The 26,134-nt window shown below is 55.6% G+C and overlaps 6 protein-coding genes across 6 annotated transcripts; all 6 read right to left on the minus strand.

The window, feature by feature from the left end:
• Positions 1–1,453: 1,453 nt before the first annotated feature.
• Positions 1,454–5,185, minus strand: LBRM_34_2850 (conserved hypothetical protein; the record flags this gene model as incomplete). The annotated part of the gene is made up of 1 exon (XM_001568341.1): positions 1,454–5,185. The coding sequence occupies one exon, from the start codon at positions 5,183–5,185 to the stop codon at positions 1,454–1,456; it is 3,732 nt and encodes a 1,243-aa protein (XP_001568391.1).
• Positions 5,186–6,005: 820 nt separating this feature from the next.
• LBRM_34_2860 (conserved hypothetical protein) lies at positions 6,006–8,978 on the minus strand (the record flags this gene model as incomplete). Its single annotated transcript, XM_001568342.1, has 1 exon — positions 6,006–8,978. One exon carries the CDS (start codon positions 8,976–8,978, stop codon positions 6,006–6,008), a length of 2,973 nt encoding a protein of 990 aa, XP_001568392.1.
• Positions 8,979–10,753: 1,775 nt separating this feature from the next.
• On the minus strand, positions 10,754–12,463 carry LBRM_34_2870 (conserved hypothetical protein; the record flags this gene model as incomplete). The annotated part of the gene is made up of 1 exon (XM_001568343.1): positions 10,754–12,463. The coding sequence occupies one exon, from the start codon at positions 12,461–12,463 to the stop codon at positions 10,754–10,756; it is 1,710 nt and encodes a 569-aa protein (XP_001568393.1).
• A 1,419-nt stretch (positions 12,464–13,882) lies between these two features.
• Positions 13,883–15,025, minus strand: LBRM_34_2880 (conserved hypothetical protein; the record flags this gene model as incomplete). Its single annotated transcript, XM_001568344.1, has 1 exon — positions 13,883–15,025. One exon carries the CDS (start codon positions 15,023–15,025, stop codon positions 13,883–13,885), a length of 1,143 nt encoding a protein of 380 aa, XP_001568394.1.
• A 4,393-nt stretch (positions 15,026–19,418) lies between these two features.
• On the minus strand, positions 19,419–20,855 carry LBRM_34_2890 (putative chaperone protein DNAj; the record flags this gene model as incomplete). Its single annotated transcript, XM_001568345.1, has 1 exon — positions 19,419–20,855. The coding sequence occupies one exon, from the start codon at positions 20,853–20,855 to the stop codon at positions 19,419–19,421; it is 1,437 nt and encodes a 478-aa protein (XP_001568395.1).
• Positions 20,856–23,121: 2,266 nt separating this feature from the next.
• Positions 23,122–24,360, minus strand: LBRM_34_2900 (conserved hypothetical protein; the record flags this gene model as incomplete). Its single annotated transcript, XM_001568346.1, has 1 exon — positions 23,122–24,360. One exon carries the CDS (start codon positions 24,358–24,360, stop codon positions 23,122–23,124), a length of 1,239 nt encoding a protein of 412 aa, XP_001568396.1.
• Positions 24,361–26,134: the final 1,774 nt, after the last annotated feature.

Raw genomic sequence — 26,134 nt, forward strand, 5'->3', positions numbered from 1 at the left:
AGAAATGCGAACAAAAAGCCCCAGCGATAGTTGTCGCTTTATTGCTGTTGCTCTGATGAGACGTGAAGGATGCGAGACCCTGTCGGTGTTCCGGTAAAAATGGGTAAGGGGGGGGGAGTCGGGAGCAACAACAAATACACGCACTGGCATCCTCACCCTCGCATCGGCATCGCTACAAAACACCCAGACTGGCAGGCAAACCAATAAAGCGACTGGGCAACTCGATAGCGGGACCCCCGTAGATTGTGGCGCACTCCATAGCAAGCAAAACGCAACGCGACCGCCACAGCAGGTAGGGAAAAAAAAAACGTCTCGCCACTTCCTCTTTGTCTCTTCTTTTTTTTTTTTTGCGTTAGTGGCGTAGCGCCTGCGGTTCAGGCTGCGGTGCAGTTCGTTCCGGAAAGAAAAACAACCCCGTGTGCGCACGCAGAGCGCACGGCAGCGAAGTAACGTGGTAAGTAGAGCCGATGAACAACATGAGTGTCTCCAGCGCGCAGCTGCCCCTCACTAGTGTGGTGACCACACCGAGAAGAGAGATGCTTCTCTCTGGGAAGAAGAAGCGCTTACCCCTCATGCAAGAGAGTGAGCTGCCGAGGGCAGCAAGGGTGCTCGCTGCATCTGCAAAAAAGAAATGCACGTGAGCGCGTATTGGCAGGTAGGGCTACTTCAAGCTAGCGTTTGTGTAGAGGCGGTATCGAGGAGGAGGAGAAGGGTGTTTTGGGGGGTGTATGAAAGCGGTCCGACGCAGCAACACATCGAGCCCTGCAGCGAGCGCCTCACTACGTGGAGTGAGCATAAAGAAAAAGAGAGCGCGACAGAGCGACAAACGTGGGGGAAGAGAGCATGAGGGGTAGGAAGCAATCGTGAGAACGAGAGAGCGAGGTGAGGAGCACAATATTGCACATCCAAGCTCACGTACGGCACGGAACGCTGCGCAAAAGGCGTAAACGGGGGATGCAGCCGCCTTTCTATGTACACAGACACACACATACGCACACGTACAACGACGGTCGTGATTTCCAGAACTCCAGTACCAGAGAGGGAGGGAGGGAGGGAGAGAGAGAGGGGAGGGTGTGACGTGGCCGGCCCATACCTCGACGCGTTAACTCGTCTCCCATGGAGAGAGAGCCATGCTAACTTGACCGCTGTGAAACCTCAATTCTTGCTCCGCATTTGAAGGAAGTCGACACCACCATTGGCATCGATGGCGATGGGAAGCGGGAGAGCAAGAGAGATGCGACTATCTCCTCCACAAGGAGAACACGCGTAAGAGAAGACGGGAAGAAATTAACTTAAGCGTCGGATTCAATGCTCTTTACGTAACGACTACATAGGAGAGAGGAAAAAGGGAGAAGGCATGTTGGGGAGAGGTACTGTGCGAGATGAAGAGAGTGCGCTAGAGGAAAAGGTGGAGGGGCGGCGCGGCCCTGTGCATGACACGCTTGATTGGGCCTCACTCCCTCTTCTTAGGCAGCGAATGCGATGCAGGTGTCTGAGTGTCAAAGCATGTCCCTGTGCCACGCTGCGCGTCGGCCACTGCCGACGCGGTACCCTCGAGATCCTGGAGAAAATGCCGCACCGCAAACTCAACGTAATTAGGTGGCAGTACCGGGGCGTCGGCAGCCGTTGTGAGTCGTGGGTTGGTCAGAACACAGCGGACAGCCGACTGAAGGTCCTCGCGAATGCGCGTCACTGCCAAGATGTCCTTGTTCCCGTAGAGGTCCTTGGCATCGTAGGCGGCCGTGTCGCTGAAATGACGATAGAAGACGTTGACGCTCATGTTGTATGGGGCCAGCATCGTCGCTGCGGCGCTTTCCACCGGCTCCACGTCTGGCAACAGCGTCGTAACATGGTGAAACCACATGGCAGGGAAGAAAAGCACGTCGCCCGGTCGCAGAATGACCTGCTGCGCCGCTCTGCAGGCTTCAATAAAGCGAGGGTAGCGCACGAGATCAGGTGCCTCCAGGTTGATCACCGCCGAGGAGCTACCTGTCACGTACAGGTTGTTGTACTCGCTCGGCGGGAACAGCACCACCCGCTTAGTACCGACTATTTGGCAGAGAACGTTGTCCAGTGTGTCATAGTGTGTCCACAGTTGCAGCGGCGGGGCGCTCATGCGCAAACAAGACTGATGCAGCCGCGGCTCAATGTATTCCTTTGCGCCCGGTGGCAACACAAAGTCCTTACCCAATACCGGAAAGTCTGTCCACACGTTGGAACGCTCGTTCTTCATACGACTCGCAATAGAGCGGTAGTACCACGTCTCGCTTGGAGTCCCACGTGTCTTGCAAAAGAGGTCTGTCGCCTCCTCGGTGTGCTGTACGAGTTGTGCCAGCGTAACACGACGAAAGGAAAAGTTCTTACGCGCAAAGTCAAGAAGCTGCGACTTCTCAGCCACGTGCACAGAGACTGTGGTGTTACCTTCGGTCTCTTTCAAGTACGCTGAGGAGCCCCAGGTGCTCAGACACGCGCCAAGAGGGACGTTGCGAAACACAACGGGCTGCGTCGCCGCAGTGGCTGCCTCCAGAAACGCGGCCGCGCTGTAGTGCATCACCTCACGCACAGCTGGCCACGGCTTGGAAAGGAGTTCCTCGTACGAATACACGGGCTCTAGCGCTGTGACGGTTCTCCTACCATCGCCACGTCCGACATTCGAGCTGCAAGCAGATGGAAACCTCGGCCGCCACGCGCTCTCCTCGACAATGTCGCCGAGGAAAAGCAGCTGCGGTTTTGCGGCAAATGTGCCAAAGGAAAAGCAGGTGTAGCCGCCACCAATTACACCCACCACACCCTGGCCGAGGGTCACGCAGGAATGGCGCGACCACCACGGTGCATCGGCTGGGAGCGACACAGGGACGGCGACTGCAGCCGCAGTTTCACTACCTGTGTTGGACTCGAAAAGAGAGAATGGGACTAGCAGAGCTGGGGGTACGTGGGATTTCTCCGCCCAGCTGCTGCCTCCTAATATGAGGAGGTACTCTTGACGGTTCACGGTGACGGGAGTCAGTGAGTGAGCGTAGCGGCCTTCGCCGAGCCGCATCGGCACACAGGACCACTCCTTCGTGGAAAGTCGTAGCTGCCACAGATGCGGATTACACGCATCGCGCCCCAGCAGCACCCCGCCGGAGATAAGCACCGCATCAGACGAGAGTGCAATGGCCGCCGCAGAGTGCAGCGGAGGTGGCAAATGCCCGCCTGCCGCAGTGCAGTCCAGTGCTTCGTAGGAGATGGTAAAGCGTCGCATGCACACGGTAACCCGGAAGCACTCCAGCGCCACCGCGGCGTTGACACCAGAAGTTTTGCCGCCCACCAGTAGAAGTGTCGCCTTGTCTGCTGTGCCACCGAGATTCACCATGCTGTGGCGATAGCGAGGGGATGGGCGACACCGGTGCCTGTCGTCGCTACCTACACGAAGAACCCTCCAACGCGCCGTAACAATGCTACCAAGACTAACCATGTCCGGCACATCGAGGGTGAGCAGAAAGGCTTCGTTGGATGGTGCAGACGGATTTGAGCGGCCGCCCCAGACGAGGAACGTGCGAGGGGCCACGCGAGAGAAGGTGTGGAACACTAGTGGTGGAGGATGCGTCGTGCAGGCAGTTAGTCCGGCTGTTGCCGCGCCATCGCTCTGCTCGCCGGCAACCACAACACGCAGCTCCCCCTCTTGTAGACTGTGCACGTACACGGTGTTGACGCGCTGGTGCTGCTTTCCCGCCGCAAATCCGCCAAAGGAAACGAGAAGGCGGTCCCCGTTTGACAGAGGCTCGACGGCGACGCCGCCGTTGCCCCAGCCCTCAAAACCGTAGCGTGCAGAGGGCCAATTGTGCAGGGTGCCCTTGATAGCCTCTGTGCCCTGCGGTAGAGACTCAACACCCGTGATGCATGCCACACCATCGACCGAGTACTCCATAAAGGCTGGGTGAGCCGCACAGCCGTTCGTGGCTACCGAGTCCCACACCAGCGGCGTGGTCGCCAAAGTGATGCCGTAGTGCTCGCACATTTCGCTCCACTCCTCTAACTCGTCAAAGTCCTCAAGGGCCTCTACGCGCCTCCGCTCCTCTCCAGCAAAACAAAAAGTTGAGATGCGGTAAAAGTCGGCCCACCACGCGCGACACATGCCAGCCGCGCATGCACGTCGCACCATGTGCGCTCCATCCGGACAGGACTGCACACCCAGTAGTGGGCTGTTCTTTTGGCGCAACGTGTTTTGCATGACGCGGCCGAAGCTGTCAAGCGGCGAGACCTGGTCGTACGCGATGAAGACGGCGTTTGGGAGGCCTGCGGCCAGAAGCGCAAGCAGCTGCGCCGCATCCTTGGGCGGCATGTACTGCATGACACACTCAGCATAGATGATGGTTGGGTTCGTTGCCACGAACCCCGTGGGGCCGTGCTGGTGGAGACGCGGGAGCAGCTCGGTGGAAGCGAAACGGAGATCGACGCCGACGGCGGAGTAGTGTGGACTACGGATTGGGCAGTCTGCGCTCTGCGGCCTCAGATGCCAGTCTTCTGGAAACGTCTGCGAAGGGGCGGCTGCCATGAGAGCTGCCTTTGCCATTAGTACTGCGGGGAAATCCACGTCGATGAAAAGCACTTCCCCTCCAGGGAAGGAAACGGGTGCGGACGGTGACAGTGACGAGGACGACGACGACGCTGACGCTCCAGCACATTTGTCGCCTACCGCAAGAACATCGACAGAGTCTAGCAGAAGTCGAAAAGCCAACGTGTCGTAGCCAGCTCCTAAGGAGAGAACCTGCACGGGCGGAGGGCACGGAGCACCCTCCAAGACTTCCGTCTGCCGCTCAGGTGCATCCAGGTAGCTCTTGACAAGTCGCACTACTAGATCCGTCATTATTGCCATGCGCAGGTAGTAGCCGCGGTTGATGAGTGGCGAGCGTCGTGAAGGCTTCTTCACAAAATGCCGCAGAAACTTGTCACGGATGTATCCCTGTGTCACAGCGGAGCGCTTACTGACGACGCTGTCGTCGTTCGTCTGCTGCACTTGCACGTCGACGCTGCCGTTCACCACTCTGATCCTCTGCGTCACCTTGCTCGCTTTCTTCTGCTTCCTACGCGACAGAGCTACCCCGCCATTAGTGCACTCGGAGGATGTTGAAGGTGGTGGGCTGGGCTCCTCTGTCGGCGCCTGAGGTGGCGCTGTCTCTGCTGCGTTGGGCTCGGTACTCATCGACTGTAACAAAACCTAATCAGTCACGATCCCGACTGTAGTTGACTGCTGTCGTCGGTCTGCGGTTGTAGCGGCGGGAGAACACCAGGAACGCGGCTGCATGCCCAATGACAGGAATCGGCGTTAGCGCCACACGGTGGTTCGCGCACTAGAACGAATAGACACTGTGCTTTGCAGAGCAAGTAAAGCAGAAAAAAAAAAAGAAGTACTTCAGAGCACGAGCAGCAATCGACGAGAGCGCCGGGTGGATTGTCGACGTGTGTGTGTGTGTATGTGTGTTCGTGCGTGCGAAAAAGGGAAGCGAGGAAGGGAAGAAGGAACCGTCGGTCAGTTGCAGTTCTGTTGAGTCCTCCACTTGAGGACATGGGGAGAAGGGAAAAAAATCAAGTTCTAGAGCTCACCAGTTGAACGCCACTGCGCGAGAAAACCTCTCCGTGGTTCTCTGTGGCGTCTAGCGCGGTGCAGGAAACTCAACGTGTAGGGACTAACTTGCGACGCCAAAACGTCACTTTGCGCGACACCGACTGTCTCAGAGCAGAGCGCACAAAGCCTCCTACATCTGAGGTTCTCCACAAGTGAAACGCTGATGGACTCAATTCAGGGCATCTGTGACTGAGGCTACCACATTGAAACAAAACTCGATTGCACCGTGGAGCCTAGAAGGTGCGCTTGTGCTCAATCAGACCCTCCAATACACAACACTCACGCAGCAGCCCTACAACAAATGGGCGTCGCCACTTTAACACTAGAAAAGCCTTCGTTGTTGAGCCTATGCCCTCCGCTACAGCCCAGCCTCGACAAGGAACCCCCGCCGTTCCCGTCACCTGCACATAGACTCGTCGCTCTCGTCTTCGCGAGCGTTGCCGAACATGTGGTCCTCCATGTCTCGTACCAAAAGGTCCATTGCTTCAGCGTTTACTTCCTCATCCACATCTGACGATAGGCGCGCAGAAGTACCACCATGCGCTGACGACGAAGAAGTCGCTGCGCCACTAGCATCCGCGATACTGTCCGACTCGACGTCTGCCGTGGTCAGCCCTTTCCACTTCAGCACTGTTTGTGCCAACTCGAGTTTGCCCGCTTTGAGCAGCAAACTACTCAGAATGATGCTTGTGTTGCGACTCAGGGCAAACCCCTGCCTCTCCATCTCGGCCAAAAGAAACGCAACTTTCGCATGCTCGCCGGCGCGGGCAAAGGCACTGACGCAGGCGTTGTAAATAAAGGCGGACTTCGGTAGCTTTACAGTGTCCAGCAACTCCTGCAGCTTGACGGTGTCTCGCAGGCGCGCGTAGATGCTGTACACCGACTCCACATCGCGCAGTCGGCACTCAGGGTGTGAAAGAAGCAGCGAGATGTACCGCTGCATCTGCTCCACGTTGCCAATTTGGCTGAAAGTGGAGGCGACGGTGGCAAGCAACCGACTGCTCAAGACAACGTTGCTGCCGCTCACCATCTCATCCACGAGTGCCTCGGCCTCGGTTGGCATACGGGCCCGGGCGTATGTGTTGAGCAGCACAACGTAGCCAAACTCCTCCATCGGAATCCCACGTTCCTTGCGCTCCTCGACAAGCTCCAGCAGGTGCTCGAACCGCTTTGCCCGGCCGTAGCCCTCGAACAAAATGTTGTACGTCACTGCATTCTCGTGAAAGCCTTCACGCTTTAGCTTTTCGCGCACCGTCTCCATCTTTGCAACGTCCCCACACTTTGCGTAGGCATTCATCGCCTGATGGTACGTGACCAGCGTTGGCACGGCGTTGGTCGACTTGGACATTTCATCGAGGATCGCCTCCATCTCGGTGAGTCGCCCCATCTTACCCAGCATGTCCACGACCGTCGTGGCAGTCACTGGATTCGGTGGCACCAGCTTCATCATGGTGTCTAATATTTCCTGCACCTTCGCCATGTTGTTGAGCGTCATGTACACGTCCAGAAAGCGGTTGTACACCGGCATCGTCAGAGTCATTTTACTTTTGAGGAGGTCTGCCCAGCACTGATCCACCGCGTCCACGTCGCCGAGCCTCTCGAACGCCGACGCCATATCGGCAAAGAAGAGCGGCGTGTGAATCTGGTTGCTCGTTAGCGCCCTGTGCACATAGTCACGCACTCCTTCGATGTCCTGGAAGTACGCCAGCGAAGTGACAATGACACTGAAGAGGCGCTCAGTCAGCGGCACCTGCTTCGCCTCCATCTCCCTCAAGACGGCGTTGAACTGCGTGCGGTCGCGGTGCTGCGTTGCATTGCGCAGCAGCACGCAGTACACATTCGCTGTCTTGTGCGGTAGCCGAGCCATGAAGGCCTGCATCGCGTCAGTGCGGTCATTCATTGCGTAGTGATTCAGTACCTCTGCTTGCACTGCCTCGTTGGCGAGGAGGCCGCACTGCTCAGCATCTTGCACGATCGCATCGCTACGGACAATGTCCTTTGGATAGCAGCGGAGCATTTGCACGATGAGCGCTGGGCTCATGTTGTACGTGGCGCCCTTTGCCGCCTTCTGCTTTGCCTCTCGGAAGAGCTCCTCCACCTTGGCGTGGTCGCTGAGCGCGTGAAAGACGCGTACCAGCGTCGGGTACATGGAGCCGTCTACCTGCATGCCCCTGCCGCGCATCTCCGTCAGGTACTTCTCCACGAGTCGGGGATAGTAGCGGCCGAGAACACGAAAAACGTTTAGGTATGTTTGCGTCGTGTGATACACCTCTTTGCGGGTCATTTCCTCCTTCAAGGCGACGACGTCGCGCAGATTGTACGCGTGAGCGTACCACCTCAGCATCTCATCGTAGAGTTTGTGGTCCTTTACGACACCCGCCTTGTCGAGCATGTCAAAGGCTTTGCGCATCTCTTCAAATCGCCCCAAAACCCCCAAACCGCGAAGCAGCGACGACGCGAAGAGGGGGTCGAGGTCGTCCATTGTCTCGTTCGCGATGGCGTCCTCCACCATGCGGCGGAGGTGCTGCACCTTTTCCAGCATCACGACATCGCCGGTTTCATGGCTACGCGCCATAAGCTCGCTGGCCTTTGCGATGACAGCCGAGTCGCCCGCCATTCCAAGCGATACGCGGTTGAGCTCGGCACACAATGCTGCCTCGACTCTGTATACCTCCGCCATCGACGTCACGCTGCTTTCCTGAAGCCGTGATCGCACAAGGGCGCCGACAGCGGGGTCGGAGAGTGTGAGCTCATAGTCCTTAGCAAGGCGGACAACAGAGTACAGCGCGGCATTGCTGCCACGACTCGCAATCGCCGCGTGCGATACCATAGCGTTCAGGTCGATGTCGTCCTTCCGCTTTGCGATGACGTCCTCAATCACTCGCTTGGCAAAGTCGACAACGTCCTTGAAGTAACCTGTCATCCCCATGCCCTCCAGAACGGCGCAGTAATCGTTTGTGGTGATCTTCTCTTTCGGGATTGACTCCCACAAGGCGACGCTTTCTTCTCGTTGACCACTGAATTGATATGCCAGTACCGCCATCACCTTCATCTCGTCGTGCGCCTTCAGTTCCTCGGCCATGCTGCGCATCAGCTCCTTGGCGCTTTCGCGCTTGTAGGACTCGTATAGATACCTCACAAAGGGGAAAGTGATCGTCACCCCGTACTTGCGAAACCGAATAGCAGCGCGAAAGAGAAGGTGGGCCATGTCACCCTGACGTAGGTCCACGCACTCGCGCATGAGACTCTCCATGATAGCGGTGGCGTCTTCGGGACGCATCTCTTTGCGCTGCAACCTCGATTGAAGTGAAATCATAAGGTATGTCACAGCATTCCGGAACTGGGCGATGCGGCGCCGGGAGTGAAGCATTGACTGTCGGATGTGGCGCGTGACATGGCGTGGCTTGCTCGACAGCACCGAGGCCAGCGCTGCCTCGTCTTCACTGGAGAAGGGTCGGTAGTACAACGCCAAGCCAGACGCCGGAGAGCGCAGCAGAGTCCTCGAAGGTACTAGGACGGCGTAATGGCGAGCACCTGCAAGCCCTACCAATGTTGTGCCAGATGACGTAAGCGCAGCTGTGGTGCTGGATGAGCCGAGCAGAGAGTGCATGGATGCACACACAGGGCCACCGCTGCGCAGTCGCCGAGTCAGTAATCCCTGCCCAACAACGCAGGCGGTGCGCGGCATCCTCAACACAGTGGGAGGGGAGGGGGGGGGGGTCAGGGAGTTAATGATGGGGCGTACTAGTCGCGACGTCATGTAGTTTGCAAAAAGGGAGATTAGAAGGGGGGCGAAGAAAGAGGCTCAGCAGCAGGTCCACACGTTAAGATGCATCTGGCGTGGTGACAGTTGTGTGTGCTTGGCATGTTCGTTGCATCAACCGTTCCCGTGTTCAGAGGGTGCGTGAACAGCAGAGAACAAGTGTTGCTGCCCACCAAATACCATAATTTATCGTTGATACTCCCAATCTGCAATATGCCTCTGGACTCAGTGACAGTGCTTCCCGTTTGCTGCAGCAGTTTCGTTCACCATTAAGCATGGTGATGTAAGGCTCAGATGTCATTTTAAGAAGTGGGTAGCTCCACGCACCCCGTAAACAGCTACGGCACGTGGGAGAGAAAGCAGCCAGGTGTAGAGAGAAGGAAGGGATTACAGACATCGACTGGTAGACACGAGAGGTGAAAGGGGGAAGAGAACGACGTCCTCCTCATTTTGTCTTGCTCTTTGTTGATGTTTCTTTCGTCTCGTTGGGTATACGTTCCTCAATATGGCAGAGATACACCCGATAGTGCAGAGGTAAAAAAAAAAAGAGATAACAGACAAGAGTGTGGTGGTAAAACAGGCAGGAGGCAAACACGAGGGATAACTGGAAGGAAAAGGCGTAGAGAGGAAGTGGGCGTAAGCACAACAGAAGCCAGAAAGAGCAATAGCTTTGACCGAGGAAGCAGCACCTAACCACATTAACGCACAAACAGTCACCACCATGAGGGAATACTAGCCTCCACTCAATTACACGCTGCACATCTAAGTCTCGATTTCTTTCCTTCAGGGCAAGCAGAGGAGCGGGGCTTCCTTATCGAGTGAGCCCACAAGACACAGTAAGTCACGAGAGAGGGAGAGAGTCGTCACGCTTACAACGCTCTAACAATACACACATGCCCAGAGAAAGGCGAAGAAGGGGGAGAGAGGAAAAGGGCCACCGCAAAGGCAAAACCAGAAGACATTAGGCACACCGCTCAATTTGTACGCGCACGCGCCATGCGCACATGAAGGCGATCAGACGCAGCACCATCCACGCAAGACACCAACGGAAGGAGAAGAAGAGCCCACGACAGAATGTGTGCAGACGACGAAACGAAAAAAAAACATCAACCATCCACCCCCCTCTCTCTAACTGTGTCAATGCATACACACACAGGGAAAGAGAGCGGAATAGAGAGAAGGCAGAAAACAAAGGGAGAACTAAGAAATAAGTTATATATAGGAAGAGAGAGGGGGGAAGAAACATCACCGTTACTCCGTCGAGCGGGCGCACAGGCATGCAAGGCCAAAAACAGTGTGTGGCCCTTGTGCGCCAGCCAACAGGCAATGTTGAACCACATTGAACGATACCTGGCTCGCATGAACGCTATTATCGACCACTCTCAGCAGGACAAGGACTTGGGGATACAAGTCTCGGTGGAGGAGGACGTCATGGCGGAAACGGAGACAGTAAACTCACGTACGCCGTCCTCCGGTGGCGCGTGCGTCGACGGCATCTCAGTCATCATCTCGTCAGTGATCACAGGGGCCTCCGTCGAGGAGGAGCGGTAGCGGTGCTGCAGAATCGCCTTCCCCATACGGCAACCCGGGTAGTAGCTGTCATCCGTCTCTTCTGACAGGTCGGACCCGCACCAGCGGGAGCACAAGCACCTAATGAAGAGACGTCCAACGCCAAGCGGATGGCCACCAAAGCCGTGCACGGCGGCAGTGAAGCCGTTGAAACGTTCTTTGCTACCAAAACAATCTTCGTACTTTTCAATAAATCCTCCGCCATTCCTTTCTTCCATCGTAAGGGCCTCGTAGTGCTCTGGGAATATGTCACGCTGCCCGCGCACCGCGGCGACGATGAACTCATTGTCCATCCAGTCGTTAGAGTTGGGTGAGTTAAGTGCCCGCCTGACCTCCTCGATCAATATGGTAAAGCTCTGGGTGCAAAGCAGTCTCTCAAAGAAAACGTGCGTGCTCTCAAGCACCCCCTCGTTGCGGACATACCGGCGCTCCCCCTTTAGCACAATCTCGCCGAAGAGAGAGGCGTAGTACGTAAGGAACAAGCTGCATAGGTCCCGCACCGTCTGGTCCTTCGGGTGCCGCATCCGCAGTATAGACAGCCCCGTCCGCAGCGCGCTGAACTTGCCGGAGTGTGGCAGACGATCGCGGGTTTCGTTGTGGTAATCGACACGCTCACAGACGCCGCGGGGGTCGAGGCGGACCACCACTACCGAGTCGAGGGGTACACGCGTCAGCTGCGGTATCTGCGACGTGAGGATTCCGACCAAGTAGGGCGGTGGCGCGGCCAGGACGTCGAGCAGCGCGGTTGGAAGAATCGGAATGAGGATGTGCATCCAGTCAAAAGGGGCGACGAGCGCCTGCAGCGACATGACGACATTTGAGACAATCGAAAAGTTTGGCCCCACAATGATGATGTGCTTTTCCAGCATGAGGTCCGCTAAAACGGAGAAGAGATCGTCCATGTTGGGAAAGATGACAAGCATGTCGAGCGGCGCCGTGTCAATGAAGGAGCAGAGGCGATCATAGGGCCGATTAAAAGTCAAGCCGAGATCCAGCGGGGTGTTGAACATGCCACCTGACGGCGGCGTGGAGCACTTGCACAACGCCTTCACGAGCCTCCGTCCACCTTCGTGTCCATTGGCGACAAACAGGTACGCGAGTCGGTAAAAGAAGTTGCACCACGGATATGGCGAGATGGTCACAACTGCCTCGCCGTTCACGAAGGCTGTCGTGTGGCCATACTCACGAACGCCTTTGCTATCTGTCAGCACAAATGTGTAGCTCAGCTGGTCCACCGTGTACGAGGTGCCGGCGTTGGCCATCGCGAATTTGCCTAAATTGGGGTACCGCAATAGAGATGCAGCCGGCGTGTACGGGTAGGACCACGAAATACCTACCGTCTCCTCCCCGCTCGCCTGCCGCTCCAACCGCAGTACGAGGAAGCAGTTGATGCAGCTGTGCGCATGGCCTTTGTTGTAGAAGATTTGTGACTTGGAGGTGAAGGCGGTGTCCTCCCTGTGGTATTTCACAACGGAGTCCCTCAGCTCCTGGAATTCAGAGTTCAGGTCAACAACAGCCCCCATGGGTTCCGCCTCTGTGTTTCGTTTGGGAAACTCAAACAACACAACACACAGCGAAGACAATTTTCGTCGCAGGGGAACAGCGGTGAATGAAAAAAAAAAATAAAGAAAAAAAAAATAAAGACAGGAGCAGGAAAAGAGATGGACGCGTGATGACGCTGTCGACAGTGTCCCACCGCAACGTGTCCCGGGGTGCCACCCCTTTCGGAACACACTTGCACGGGGCCCCTCCCCTCGTTCCCACAGAAGAAAGAAGGATCACACGAACGCGCACAACAAACACTCAACGAAAAAGCTCCTCTTTTATTGCCACAAAAGGCGGTGGCGGCGGGAGAGGGGGGGGGAGTTGGCAGACGAAGCGCTTCTTCTCACCCTCGCCTGGCGGCGTCGCCACACGCGCACCCCAAGGTGATGAAAGGGCCCCTCTCCCCCTCCCCTTATAAAAACGTGCGGCACTGCGAGAACGCGCCAAAACCCAGGAAACCACTGGTAACAGAGAAGCAAAAAGGACACACGGAGAGAGGAGAGACAGAGAGAAAAGGAGGTAGTGGAAGCAAAGTCACAGTGAAGCGGCTGCACGTCGTGCTCGATACGCGTGCTTCATTTGGTTCCCTTGTCCTCCTTGTGCGATGAGCTCCCCACCTCTACCTCTGTCACGCGTGTTGCCCGTCCTGGCACCTCGTATTTCTTATTTTTCTCTGAGTGACGGCAACTGCCTCCGTAGCGATACCTTTGTTGTGGTGTGTAGCTCGCAAAGGAAACAGGATCAAGGTAAGTCCATCTCACACAATGGTATGTATATATATATATATATATATACACGTGTGTGTGTGTGTATGTGTGCATGTAGATATAGCGCGGGCAGGGGAGGGGATTGGGATACAAAGTAACAGGAGAGGAAATCAACACGAAGTATACCAGTGCATTGAAGCACGGTGTGGCACCAGCACCACCCTCACACAAAGTGCGTTTACTGGTTTGGTATTAAGCAACAGAAGTGCAGGCAGTGCAGGTATGAATTAACAGGGGCTGTCGCGCTCCAGCTCCCCTTCCACTTGCAATTCTCATGGAAGGAATTGAAGGGCAAGGAGAAAGGGCGTGCACCGTAGCAAAGCATAGTTGATACCGACAGCTCTGCATCATGTGGTTTGTTTCGGAGTAGAGGGGACATGTGCACCATATCACACGAACGCGACACAACGGTGGCCAACTTCAAGCATACAAGCAAACCTGAAGATTTGTGAGCATACTCAGAAGAGCGATCAACTGTTCAAGGCGCTTCCCCTAGCTCAAAGGGGGTGGAGTAAGGAGGAGGGTTCTTCTCCTGAGATATAAAGAGTCTGTCTGCAGTTTTCTTACCCCTGCATCTTTCCCAACGCAGGCACGCACGCACATTGACGCGCATGGTATGCTTAACGGAGGTCACGTCGTCGGAAGCGCTTCTTGGGCTGCGTCCGTGTTGGTTGATGAAAGTGAGGAGGATGCCGGGAGTGTGAGCTTGCGTTCCTTCTGAATAGCCTCAATCTGGGCCTCGAACTGTGTGTTCATAGGGTGGTCCTCGCGGCCCCGCTCGAGCAGCGCCACTGCCTCCTCCAGACGGCTCAGCTTGCGCAGGGCGTAGGCACCATGAAGGTAGCCCTGCATATTTCCCGAGGCCTCGACCGCCAACTGTGCGCAGTGGGCAGCCTCCACAAACTTTTTTTGGTGCACAAGCAGACCCGCTTTCAGCCCCAGCAACCCACCGAGACGGGACGCCTCCTTGGCGTAGGCGATACCAGCGTCAACACAGCGTACGGCGTTGCGCATGTCGCCGCAGTGCAAGTTCGCCATGGCCAAGCCAGCAGCCACTTTCACAAACATTGTAATATCCATCGGCTCGTATTCGTCCTTGGAGGCCATAATAACACTGTCCGCACGCCGCCGTGACGGCGAGGAAGCCTTGTCGTCGCCAGGGGTTGAGCCGCTAGGTGCAGGGGACTCAGGCTCTCCTGAAGTCGCCGCACCACTGCCCAGATCCACACTTGACGTGGGGTCGTGCCCAGCTACTGCTACCGAAGGTGCTGCCTTAAGCGCATGGGCTTCTGACGTGGAGAGCAGAGGAGCTGGTATTTTGGCTGAGCAGCCGTTGCGCTCCACCTCCTCAATCATGGCCCGGAAGTTGTCTGGAAAACTAGACACGAGCTCATGCGCCTGCTCCCCAGCCGACAGTGCTGACGAGTTGGGGTACAACAAGTAACTCAGTGGCCTCTGTGCGATCACGTCCTTTACGCCGTATTCGAGCAACAGCCTGTTGAGGTGTGGCGCGATGTTTGGGGTGGGGCTCTTGTTGTCCATCTCCTGCAGGATCTTGTTGCCCAGCTCGACGATGGTGTCGCGCGATGTGCGCTCCTCGAGTACCGCGTGCTGCTCGACAAGACTCTCCTCCAGTACCTCTGGCACGTACTCTTTTACTCGCTCATCGCGCGTTTGGGGTTTGCTCCACAGATTCGTGAAGAAGTCCGTCTTGTTCACACCAAAACTCAGCGACGGGAGAAGTGCTGTCAGCGTCTTGCTAGTTTTGAGCATGATATTGATTCACCACCATCCAGTGCAAGGCAACAATACTTTTATCGCTGTGTACGCGTGTGCATCCGTTTGAAGGAGAGGGACATGGAGAGAAAAGAGTCAACAGAAGCAGCGCTCGAGCCGGTGAGTTGGCCTGTGCTCGATACCTGTGAAATCATGATCCTCGCATGCTGGCCACTCAGCGAGGGCTCCACGTGGCTTTCCGGAAAGCGAATGGGAGGAAGAGAAGCGACGGACAGAGAATGACATCCCTCCGTTGCACAGTAGTAAGGCGCACATATTTGTGGATGAAAAGGCTCAGGACACCAAAGGCGAGACCAGTTATGTTGTTTTGGTCGAGTCCCCTCACGCTAAGAACATTCCATATTTTGCACGAGTGCTGAAGCGCTGGTGTCCGGTACTGTTGGTGCTTCCACTGCTGACTTGATAGTTCTCGTATTCGCTCCTCGATTTTTGCCCTTTTACACGCGAGAAGCGGGGAAAGCAGTGCAAAATGTCAGCGTAAACGTCTCTCTTCCGCTCTGCACCACGCGCGAGAGCCGCCCTCGCAGGAGCAGGTCGACATACGTGTCGATCCACAGTAAACGCCAGCAACGCGCCCGCTTCCCAGGGGCACCTCATATTGTCAGTTTAGTGCAGCGCTCCGTATGGTTTGTGTGATTCCGCGACTCTGATCTGTCCCTTGTGAGTCCGCACCATGGTCAAACGCCGCCTTTTCTCTGTACGGCGATGAGATGTCTCACGGCGCAGTTGGTGAGTGCGTCGGCAGATATGCGTGCCCACCGCAGACGCGCAACTACTGTAGACACCACCTCACAGTGTATCACACCGGGAGAAGCTACATTTGAGCTTTTCGGCGACGCGGTGACTGGCACACGGAGGAGACAACCCACACTTGTCATCGCCGTCGGCACGCCAGACCTTCATGCTACCTCTGTACGTGTTTTTCTCAGCAACCCCCTCCTCCCCTCTCTGCTATCACGAGTAGATACTGCGCTTTCTGCTGAAGGGCAAGAGAGCAAACGCTAACACATTTCGCGCTGCTGAACATGGGTGAGCAGGTCCGCCTCTGTTGAGGGCCGCAAACTCAAACAAAAGAGAGACAAGACTCGACATCGGCAAGTCGGAGAGGGCTGCGTGCGCTTTGGCAAATCATGCGTGCTGTTCACTGGAATACAGCCATCCGATACGGTAGAGACGCCGTCTCTCGTGGAGCTCCTAGGTGGAGTCTCAGCAAAGAATACCAAGAGAGTAGAAAAGGGCGGTCATGGGCTAGCCCCCATCGTCTACCTTGCCCACGGACAAGCAAACCTCTTCGTTTTCGCCCTCAGCTTTCTCCGGAGACAGGCCCCGGTCTCGCAGCGCAGCGAGCCGCACCACGTGCGGCTGCCGCTTTCCCACCTTCCAACACAAAGTCTCCCCTGTGTCGTGAAAGATCTGATGACGCTCCACGTGGTGGTACAAGACCTCCGAGTGGAACGTGGAAAGAAAAGTGCGCGGGACACGACATCGGACAGAGACACCTGCAGTGACGCAGCTTAACGCCTTACCCCTCGGGCATGCCTTTCCTCGACGAGGGTTATGGCCTCGTTTCGGACGCGATCGGCTGCGGTCTCTCACTCCCTGTAGCAAAGAAGAACTGAGTGCGGGTGCAGGCGGGCTCTCTAGTGCCTTAGACACTGACGGGAAATACCAGCAAGTCCTGTGAGGGTGAGAATGCGCCAGGAGATGAAGGTGCAGCACAGTCATAACGTAATTTCTAGAAGGAAAAATGTCAAAGGCCCCTGTGTACAACACACACGTGGCCTTTTGCAAGGTGCGCACGTCGAGTGTGAGGGACTCCACAATGCAGCTCATCTCGATACAGTCTAAGATGCTTGCACAAGCGGACAGCTCTTCTAGCGCCACTGTAGTGCTCGGGTGCAGTCCATGGCATCCGGAGCTCTTGAGAAGGTGCATCCCTTCCCGCTGAGTCGTCGGCGGAAAAAAAAAAAAACAACTCCACCCGTCGGAGCTTTCGGCATCCCATTAAGGCAACCATTCCCACTCGAAGAGGCAGCCGCTAAAACTCGCGATGAAACACACAGCTTACTCTCGGCACGACGCTGGGAGTGAGTTATGCCCTTGTTTTCGGTGACGGCAAACACACAGAGACAGGTGGTGACAGCTGCAGTGCAATCGTAGTAGCCTTCAAAGGAGCGTACGGCGATGTTGCCATTGCGCCCGCTCGTGAATGCGTGGCGCCTATCGCTGCTGAAGAGCGTTTTGGTCAGGGGAGTGACTCGTGCTGGCATTACCCGTCTAATCCGAAGTCACTTCCCCGCCACTGCATGTAATACAGCTTTCAGCCATGCAACGCGTGCCACTCTTTAGCGCACGAGTGGCGCATACAGGTCCCAATGCTGTCGTCTGTGCTCGTCTCCATCACCTGGTCCAGCTGCTGGAACTCGAATGCGGCTACAGAGATTGCATACTCCATCTCGCGATTCACCTCGCAAAGGGGTATTAGCAATGATCCAGAACAGATGCTTGTTGGGTGTCTACTCCATCGTTGACGCCATCCCGCTAGCTGTGAACGACAGCGCACGGGCTTGGCGTGCCGGATTTCCTGTGCAGCTAAGCCGCGGGCACGGCAGCCCCGCACATGCAGCTGGATGACTGTTGCTTATTCGCAACGATGTCCACCAAGCCAGAAAGTGCCTCTCGCACGTGACATCCCATAGCGAGCCGCGTGCAATTGTGGAATCAGGCGTCGAACAGGGCTGGGCAGGTTCAGGTTGTCGTCGTCGTCGGAGATGGAGACGGAAAGGGCAGATGCGGCGGCCGATTTCGGCACCACCTCGGAGGCTTTAGTGCCATTCACGCCTTTGTTCCTTGTAGGCTAATGCCAGCAGTGCCGAAACGTCAGTTTTACCACATACGGCTCGACTCACACGCACGTGCAGCTCGAAGAAGAACTCGGCAGGGACGAGAGGGACACGAGAAATGTGCTTGCAGAAGGCCTTTATCACTGTTGCGATCGTGTTCATGCAAAGCTTATTCAGTGGAAAACGTTGAGCTGCGGCAAGCGCGAGTAGGTGACCTCACACCGATACACCGGTTGTCAACCCTTCACGCGGAGGCCATCGTCCGTCGTGGCAAAGCAGCAGAGCGCATCAACACTTGCAGCGTAGGGGTGAACACGCATGCTAGTGTACCCTAACCCTCTCCTTTTCGAAAGAGTAGGTAAAGCAGAAATCAGAGAGGAAGCTAAACAGAAGCGTGGGATGAGGACAAGGGTGGAGGTGGTCCACATGCAAGACGCATTCCATCAGGTCTGCAGGTCGCTGGTGTGCAGCAGTGCGAAGAGTTGAGCAAGCGTGTGTAAGAGAGGAGAGGGAAGTATTGAAGCAAGAGTTCTGAGCACTGAGAGGCAGATGGTGAAGCGCCGGCGCACCCTCGCCCTTCGCACATATCGACGCCACAGTGGCGTTTAAAAAGGAGGGGAGGGGGGGGGGGGAATCCAATTCGGACCACATCGAGTGCGCTTAACTGCAGACTGGGGACAGGGAGAAGACGGTCGAGAAAACCAGCCAGCTCTGCTGTCCTGTGTTGTCTCCCACTGACTTCTTTTCCATGCGATTCAGCTACATGTGAACAAAGCACGCACACACACACACACAGACAGACAAAGGCGTACTTCTCTGGCTTCTCTACTTCGTCTCCTTGCACATTTCAGAACAGTTTAGGTAATAGTTGTGAAGGCCCGCCACGGTGGTGCAGGACGGTGGAGGCGTATAGCAGGCCTTGTCTTCAGGAGGATCCGGAGAGAGAACAGGAAAAGGAGTGAGGTGGAACGGAGGAACAGTTAAAAAAGCGTCAAAAAGAAAAGCGACCAAGGAAGTTGCACCCAACACCACCAACGAGGCAACACAAAGACGAAAATCGAAACACTACAAACAATTACACGGGTGTCTGTCAAAGACGTGACGAGCAGGGGGGACACGAAGTATGGCGCCTCTGACGCGCAGAGGTCGCGATCGCATCTCCGAGCAGCCGCACAGCCAAGCCCCTTCCCACACACACACACACACACACAGACGCTCGCATGCACGTAGGGGTAAGGGTGAAGGGGAACGAAATCGCACACAGTAAAGATGTCCATGAAAGTGGAGAAGAGATCCCAGTACGCGGCAGCACCGGGCCGGAACAGGAAGCGTAAAAAACGACCCTCAAACACTCACGCAAACAAACCATCCCGTCTATGGCCTGTTACTCTGCGAGCGGAAAGTACTGTGGGTATGATGTTTACTTTTCTCAGTCTCCTTCTCCCACTGCCATCCTCCCTTCTTAGCTGGTCTCAAGACCGAAATCCTACAGACAAATGCTTAAAAAAAGAGAACAAAACAGGTCATTACTGTGTCGCACACTCCACTTGTTGTGCACCACCACCAGGCGTACTTCCTGCGGAGCGGCGAGAGCTGCCACCGCTACCGCCGCTGTAGCTACCACTCTCTTGCGAGGCCCACAGGCTACGCTTCTGCTCCTCCAGCTGCTCACGAGACTCGCGCATCACCCTCGCCCTCACGGTATTGCCTGGGGACGCTGACGCATCTCTCCCGGGTGCGCCAAACGCGCTTTTGATGTTCTCCTTTTGATCCTCGTTCAGCTTGTTGGGCATCTTGAGGTGGGTGAAGATGTAGATATCGCCGCGCTCTCCGGAGGTGCCAGGCAAACCCTCTCCAGTTATCTTGATCACTCCTTCTGGCTTTAAGACTTGATCAGCCGTCGTTTCAACGTTGACCGTGCGACCGTCAAGTAATTTCAGTGGCATATGCAATCCCAGAAGCGCCTCCTGCAGCGTCACGTCCTTATTAACAATGAGGTCGTTGCCGCGGCGCTGAAAGAGACGGTGGGGACTCAGCTCGACATGCAAGTGCATGTCTGCAGGCGGCGCACCAGGTATCGTGCCGCCCTCGCCGCGCACTACGAGAGTCACATTCGACGGCACGCCGGCTGGGATCTCAATCGTGACGTCCTGCGATACGGTGCGGTAGCCCTTGCCGTGGCACTTAGGACACTGATCCTCGGGCTTCGCCATTGAACCGGTCCCGCGACACCGCGGACACTCGGAGATCGTCTGCTGCACCATGCCGGGTCCCATCCGGTGTTGTTGGACTACGTGTCCGGAGCCGTTGCACTGGGTGCACCTTGGCTTCTCTGTCTTGCTTTTGCTGCCGAAGCCCTTACACTCTGAACACACCTGCGGGCGGTTCACACGCATGGTCTTGGTCACGCCCTTGTACACATCCTCCAGAGTCAACCGCGTGCGCACCTCCAGCGGCTGGAGGGTAGGCGTTCCCTGACGACCACCAGGACCTCCGCCGAACATGTCGCCAAACCCGCCCATCCCACCCATTCCGCCGCGGAAGAACTCGGCAAAGATATCCTCAGCGGAGCGTCCCCCAGCGCCAAAGCCGCTCATGCCTGGGCCACCCATGTTTGGGTTTGTGGCCGCCTCGGAGCCATACTGGTCGTACACCTTCCTCTTCTCGGGGTTACTAAGCACTTCGTACGCCTCGGCCACCTCTGCAAACTCCTCCTTGTTCCCGCCCTGGTCTGGGTGGGTCTCTAGCGCACGCTTCCGGTAAGCCTTCTTAATCTCCTTCAAGTCGGAATTTCGATCTACGCCGAGGGTTTTGTAGTAGTCCTTGTTGCCACTCGAGTACAGACGGACGGGGGTGGTGGTGGAACAGAAGGTGCTGGAGGCGGTAGATCCGGTGAGGACAGACGCGCTTGCACTGAAGGCGCATGCTCTGCGTGTGGCCAACGCCGAGAGTTGGCGGAGCATCGCAAACTGCAAGACAACGTAGAAATTTCAGACCGAGAAAAAGCGATGTGAGAATGTACACGACAGCGTCTTTCTGGAGGAGGAGTGCACTGCGGGACCGCACAGCGAGGAAAGCGGGAAGGGAATCGAACAAAGACGGCGCTGTGGATTCTGTGAACGATGAGAATGCCAAATGAGAGCGGATGCCAACGACTCAGAAATGCTTCAGCTTCTGTCCTCCCCTCCTTTCCCTTTGCTGCGTGCCCAACTTTGATTTCCGTGCGCTTGAAAATCACCCCAAGCCTCCCCACCGGGTCGCCTTCCAGACTCGACAATAGCTGCACAGGGGAGGACTGTCGTTTGTTCCTCCACTTACCAGACAACACACAGGAAGAAGGTGAAAAAGACTGGGCAGTCACACACACGCGTGACAAGGGGCAGTGTACCTCTGTGATGGTGGCAGCAGCAACAGAGAGAAACGAAGCGTCAATACACACACAGAAAAGGGAAAAGGAGCGCTAAAATTCCGAGGAGAGGAACTGATCGAGGGGGGGGGCGGCAACTTTGTCGAACGCACAAAGAAGTAAAGGACGCAAGAGAGTAACGATGCCAGGGATTATGGCTGCAGTTACTTCTGCGGCTGTGGGTCGAACAAGAGACACAACACACTGGTCGGCTTTCGCGTGTGCGGTGACGTATGGCAAATGTGTGTATGTGCCTTGTGTGTGTGTGTATGTGTATGTGTATGTGTGTGTGTGTGTGTGCCTGTATATATGGGAAGTGCTTCGATCACGAAGCGTGTGAGGGGAGAGGGGACAAAGCGATCTTTCTTATTTCCTTCGCATAGTATTGGGATGGAGCGATAACGATGGCCAGAAAGGGGAAACGAGAGCAGATGTAGAGTGGTAGAAACAGGTAAGAGAGGCCAGGGATGAAGCAGAGAGTGGGCGAACGCCATGCAGAATGATGCGGGGGGCCTAGTTCTGCGAGTGTTGAGTTCCCCTCCTCTGCTTTCTTCCAACAAAAAGAAAGCAGAAGGAGAGGAGACTGTTGGTACATCGCAATTGGTAAGCTGCTGCACATCACGCGCGGGGGCGCACAATGAAATGGAGCACTACTCGAGCAGCAATAGGGCAACAGGAGATCCTTCTCACAAAGAATCACTTGCGTTCATCATCTTATAAGGTATGTGAAGTCTGATATTCACCACGTCGTTATCCAAGCCATCGTCCCATGAGAGACCTCAGCGCCAGTGGACTGACACGACGTGTACGGGGTGTGAATAGTAGTCAGAAGGGAAAAAGGTTACTTTGTATTGACTATGTGAAGCAAGCGGAGGTATACACAGCTTCACAGGAGTGAAGGATCAAGTACGTCGCATACTCTCACTTCTTCGTGAGACGAGAAAAAAGTGCAGAGGGGAGGAGATGTATTGTGCCAAGCCTCAATCCAACCGCCCACACAGATCCACAGAGACATGCGTTGATACAGTCACTCCTACCGCTCTACTGCTGCTTGGCTTGAGTGAAAGAGAACTGTCTCATTTTTTTTTTTGTTATTACGGAGCGTCTATGTGGATTGAAACAAAGGAGCACGAGAAGAGGCGCAGGAGCGAAGTCAGACTATACACTTCCATCTCCCTTGTTTATAGCAACCATATGAGCGTTCGTACCCTTTCTATCATCACCACAACCCCTAACCTTTCAGTCGGTACGTGCAACACGGAAGAAAAAACTGGGAAAAGTGGCTGCTCAGAATTGCCCAAGTGGGAGAGACTCCCCGAATGGGTTGAGAGGACAGAAAACGCGGACACGATGGAGCGGGAGAACGAAAGAGATAGAAGTACAAAGAGCGTCCTTGGTGGAACTTGCCGCTGCCCCTGCATAGCCGAAGTCCATCTGCCCGCCCGTCTTTCACCACCATCATATTACCACCCTTGCTTTCCTTTTTCCTATTGGGCTTTGTCTCGGTGGCAGGGCGACCTGCTCCGGTGCGGAAAGTCGACATCCCCAGCACAGTCGACAGAGGGAGAGGGGATTTAAAAAGCACACAAAGAACCCATTAGGGGCGGAGATAACAGCCAGCCATCACAGGCAGATTCAACTTGAGCAAAGCTCCTCGGTAACACCGTATTACGAGGAAAGAAGCATCATGCAGTGACAGAAAAGGCCGCATCCAGGACGGGCTGAGCGTTCAGCGAGTTTATAGAAAGAGCCAACACGCTTCGCCTCTCCTGGTGCCTTTCATGTTCCAACGATACGCTTCTCTCTCTCTCTGCTACTGCAGCTCAGGCATTCGCAATGTGCGCACGGTAGTGACAGTTCTCGCTCCTGTGGTTGCCCCCGCAGTGTTTGCACGGGTTCGCACGGAAGCAGTTCGCTGTGCTGTGCCCTAGTTGGCCGCAGCGGTCGCACTTGAGCAGCTCGGGGTGCTTCTGGAAGCAATTACGCGCCGTATGACCCACACCTCCGCAGAAGGAGCAGCGCACGTTGCCGTTCAGCTTGCGGAAGCACTCCATCTCTGTGTGCCCCTTGCTACCACAGAAGCTGCAAACCCCGCCGGGGCCAATGTACCGTTCCAGCCAAGCCGTGTTTACCTGCGCCGGCTGGGCGTCAGCCTCTACTGTCACCGCATGCCCGACACCGTAGTGCTGAACATACTGCTCCGTCAACCGCTCCACCGCTGCCTCCGAAACCTGCTGCGTCAGAGATGGAAAGTACGTGGAGAGAAGATGAATGTGACGAACATCGTCCGCGGCGTACTCAAGGAAGTGCTCTGGCAGCGGACGCGTATCCCAAACAGGCCTGTCGCCGACCACCATGGCCGTCTGCACGGCGAAGTCGCCCTCCTGTCGGTGGATGCCGGCTACACTCTTGAGCACGTACGTCATACCAGACCGTCGGTTCACGCTGCGCAGCTTCCACTGCACGGCGGTAAAGAGAAGCTGCAAATCTAGTACGCGCTTCGGCACCAAACTCATCTGCGTGCTCAGCGCTTCAATGTCGCGTCGGCAGTCGAAGAAGAGTTTTCGAATCGTCTCGTCATTGAAGACGGGCCGGATCGCCTGCGTGAAGATGTGAACTGACAAAGAAAGCACGTCGAACAAGAACACAACCGGTACCACGTCGCTGCAGGTCTGCACAAGCGACACACGACCAAGCTGAGGTGTTTTGGTTGCCTCCGAGGTGCAGAACGCCTCGATATCAATGGCGATCTGCCGACTACGCTGCAATACACCAACGGCCTCTTTCAGTTCCTTCTCGGTGCTAATTACCTGGTACGGATACTTGAGAATGGCGGCACAGTCGCTAGTCACGGGAGAAGAGGAGAGGGATGACGACACGTTCGACCAAGAAACCGTTTCTGGGGCGACAGTAGCACTAGCGCCACTGCTGCTGCTTCCGCCGACATCGCGCACACTCGACGACAAAGACGTGCCCTGCGAGATGGTCCGTATTGGCGTAGCTACAGCACTCCGCAGAAACTCACGGAATGCAGTATGACCGCAGAGCTGACAAGTTCTCATCCTCATCCGTTGAAACTCACCGAAGCTAAGGATCAAGTGCTACAGCGACAAAAAAAAAACAACGAGAAACGTCCGTGCTGCGTCTGCGAGGGTAATGGGCGCCGGGTCCTCACCTCTCGCCTGACAGGGCACTTCTTTCTGCTCTTTCCACACACTTAGCGAGACTCAGACACACGACAAAAAGCCAAAGCCACAGCGAACGCCTACGACAAAAAAGCAAAAAGAAATCCCCTGGCACGGGCTTACAATCGAAAACGACAGGGTTGTGGGTGTGGCAACAGTTGGGAGATGTCCTACTAGACGGAAGAGCAGGGAGGAGCACTCAAGTGAGCATAAGGCAGACGAAGAGCGACTCTTAGCGGATACGCCTACAGCTTCAGTTCGTTTTTGCAGACACACCTCCCTCGTTGTTTTTCGTTTTCTGAATTCCAGCCACGCCTTTTCGCTCCCTCCCCGATCTCAATTGTTCTCACACGGCAAAAAAACAGAAGATGGTGAAGGGCACTGTAGAGGCAGGAGCGCGGCAATGCTGAGGCGGATGCTGATAAGTGACGAAGCTCGTAATGTCGTCCGAGAACAGAAAGACACACATGAAAAGGAGAAACAACTGAGGATGAGAGGAGGAGATGGGAAAGAAGAGAATTGAAGACTCGAGCGTTGAAGGGGGGTTTTGCATGGAAAGGAAGCACATGCAGTACCGAAAAAGGGGGGACGGAGGAAAAGTAGGCACACGCACACGTACATACAGAGGCAGGGGCGAAGAGGGAGGAGGAGGCAAACCGCCAATAAGAAATGACGAATGAAGAAGAGCGTTCGACAAGAATCTCACAGGGAAGGAAAAGGTGAAAACGTGGCGGGAATGCGCAACTGGGCGTACGTCAGAGAGAAAGAGAGAGAGAGAGGGTGGGAACGAGCCTCAGAGGCAGCAACATAAGCAACAACGATGGCACGCGTGAGGGGGGAAGGGGGGGGATCGTAAAAAAAAAGTCGTGGTGAGGCTACAGGGATGTGCTTAACCAAAAAAAAAGAAAATGAAACTACTTGGGCAGATCACAACGGCAAAGACAACCTCACCGATACCTCAGCTGTTTTCGGCCCTCGCCCCTCCCCCTTGTCTTCTCTCCGCCAAGTGGTACGCGAGATTTCCTCTTGTTAAACCGACACACACGAGGTAGGCCGCAAAGAGAGGACGAAAGAACGCCAGAGAAAAAAGGGGGGGGGGGGGAAAGGGAAGTAGAAGACGAAAGGGAAAGCGTATTTTCTAGGTGTATTGGGCTCTTGCTGGAGTGTTTAGCAGGGAGAACGTGCGCAGAGCATAGATAATACGGAGAAAGTACCCAGGGAGAGAGGCAAGAACAACACAATGCGCAGGGGAGGGGAGGGGAGGGGAGGGGGAAAAGGCGCTTTAGAGCGCAACGTAAGTCTGGTCAGCTGAGAATGTCGGTCAAAGAGAAGAGATAATATCCCGGAACTATTACTGCAAAAGCGCTAAGAGAGAGAGGCTCGACGTAGCCAGGGGCAGAGAAAAATATATGCAGAATGGGGAACAAACGTATTGAGTATGTGGCCGCCGCCCCCTCGTCCAGTGAACCTGACAGACAGAGAGAGAGGGAGATGTTGGCTAGCTCCTCTATGTCGGAGAGAAGAAAGTGAGAGTGGTCGTGGCAAATGCAGTTGCCAAAACGCGTACAATGTATTTTGAATTGGTTGTTGAGGAAATAAATAATAATAGAAAAAGGAAACACAACAAGGAGCGAGCACAGAGATCGAGAGG

The sequence above is a fragment of the Leishmania braziliensis genome, chromosome 35 (genome assembly GCF_000002845.2).
Source record: "Leishmania braziliensis MHOM/BR/75/M2904 complete genome, chromosome 35".
Taxonomy (NCBI): domain Eukaryota; phylum Euglenozoa; class Kinetoplastea; order Trypanosomatida; family Trypanosomatidae; genus Leishmania; species Leishmania braziliensis.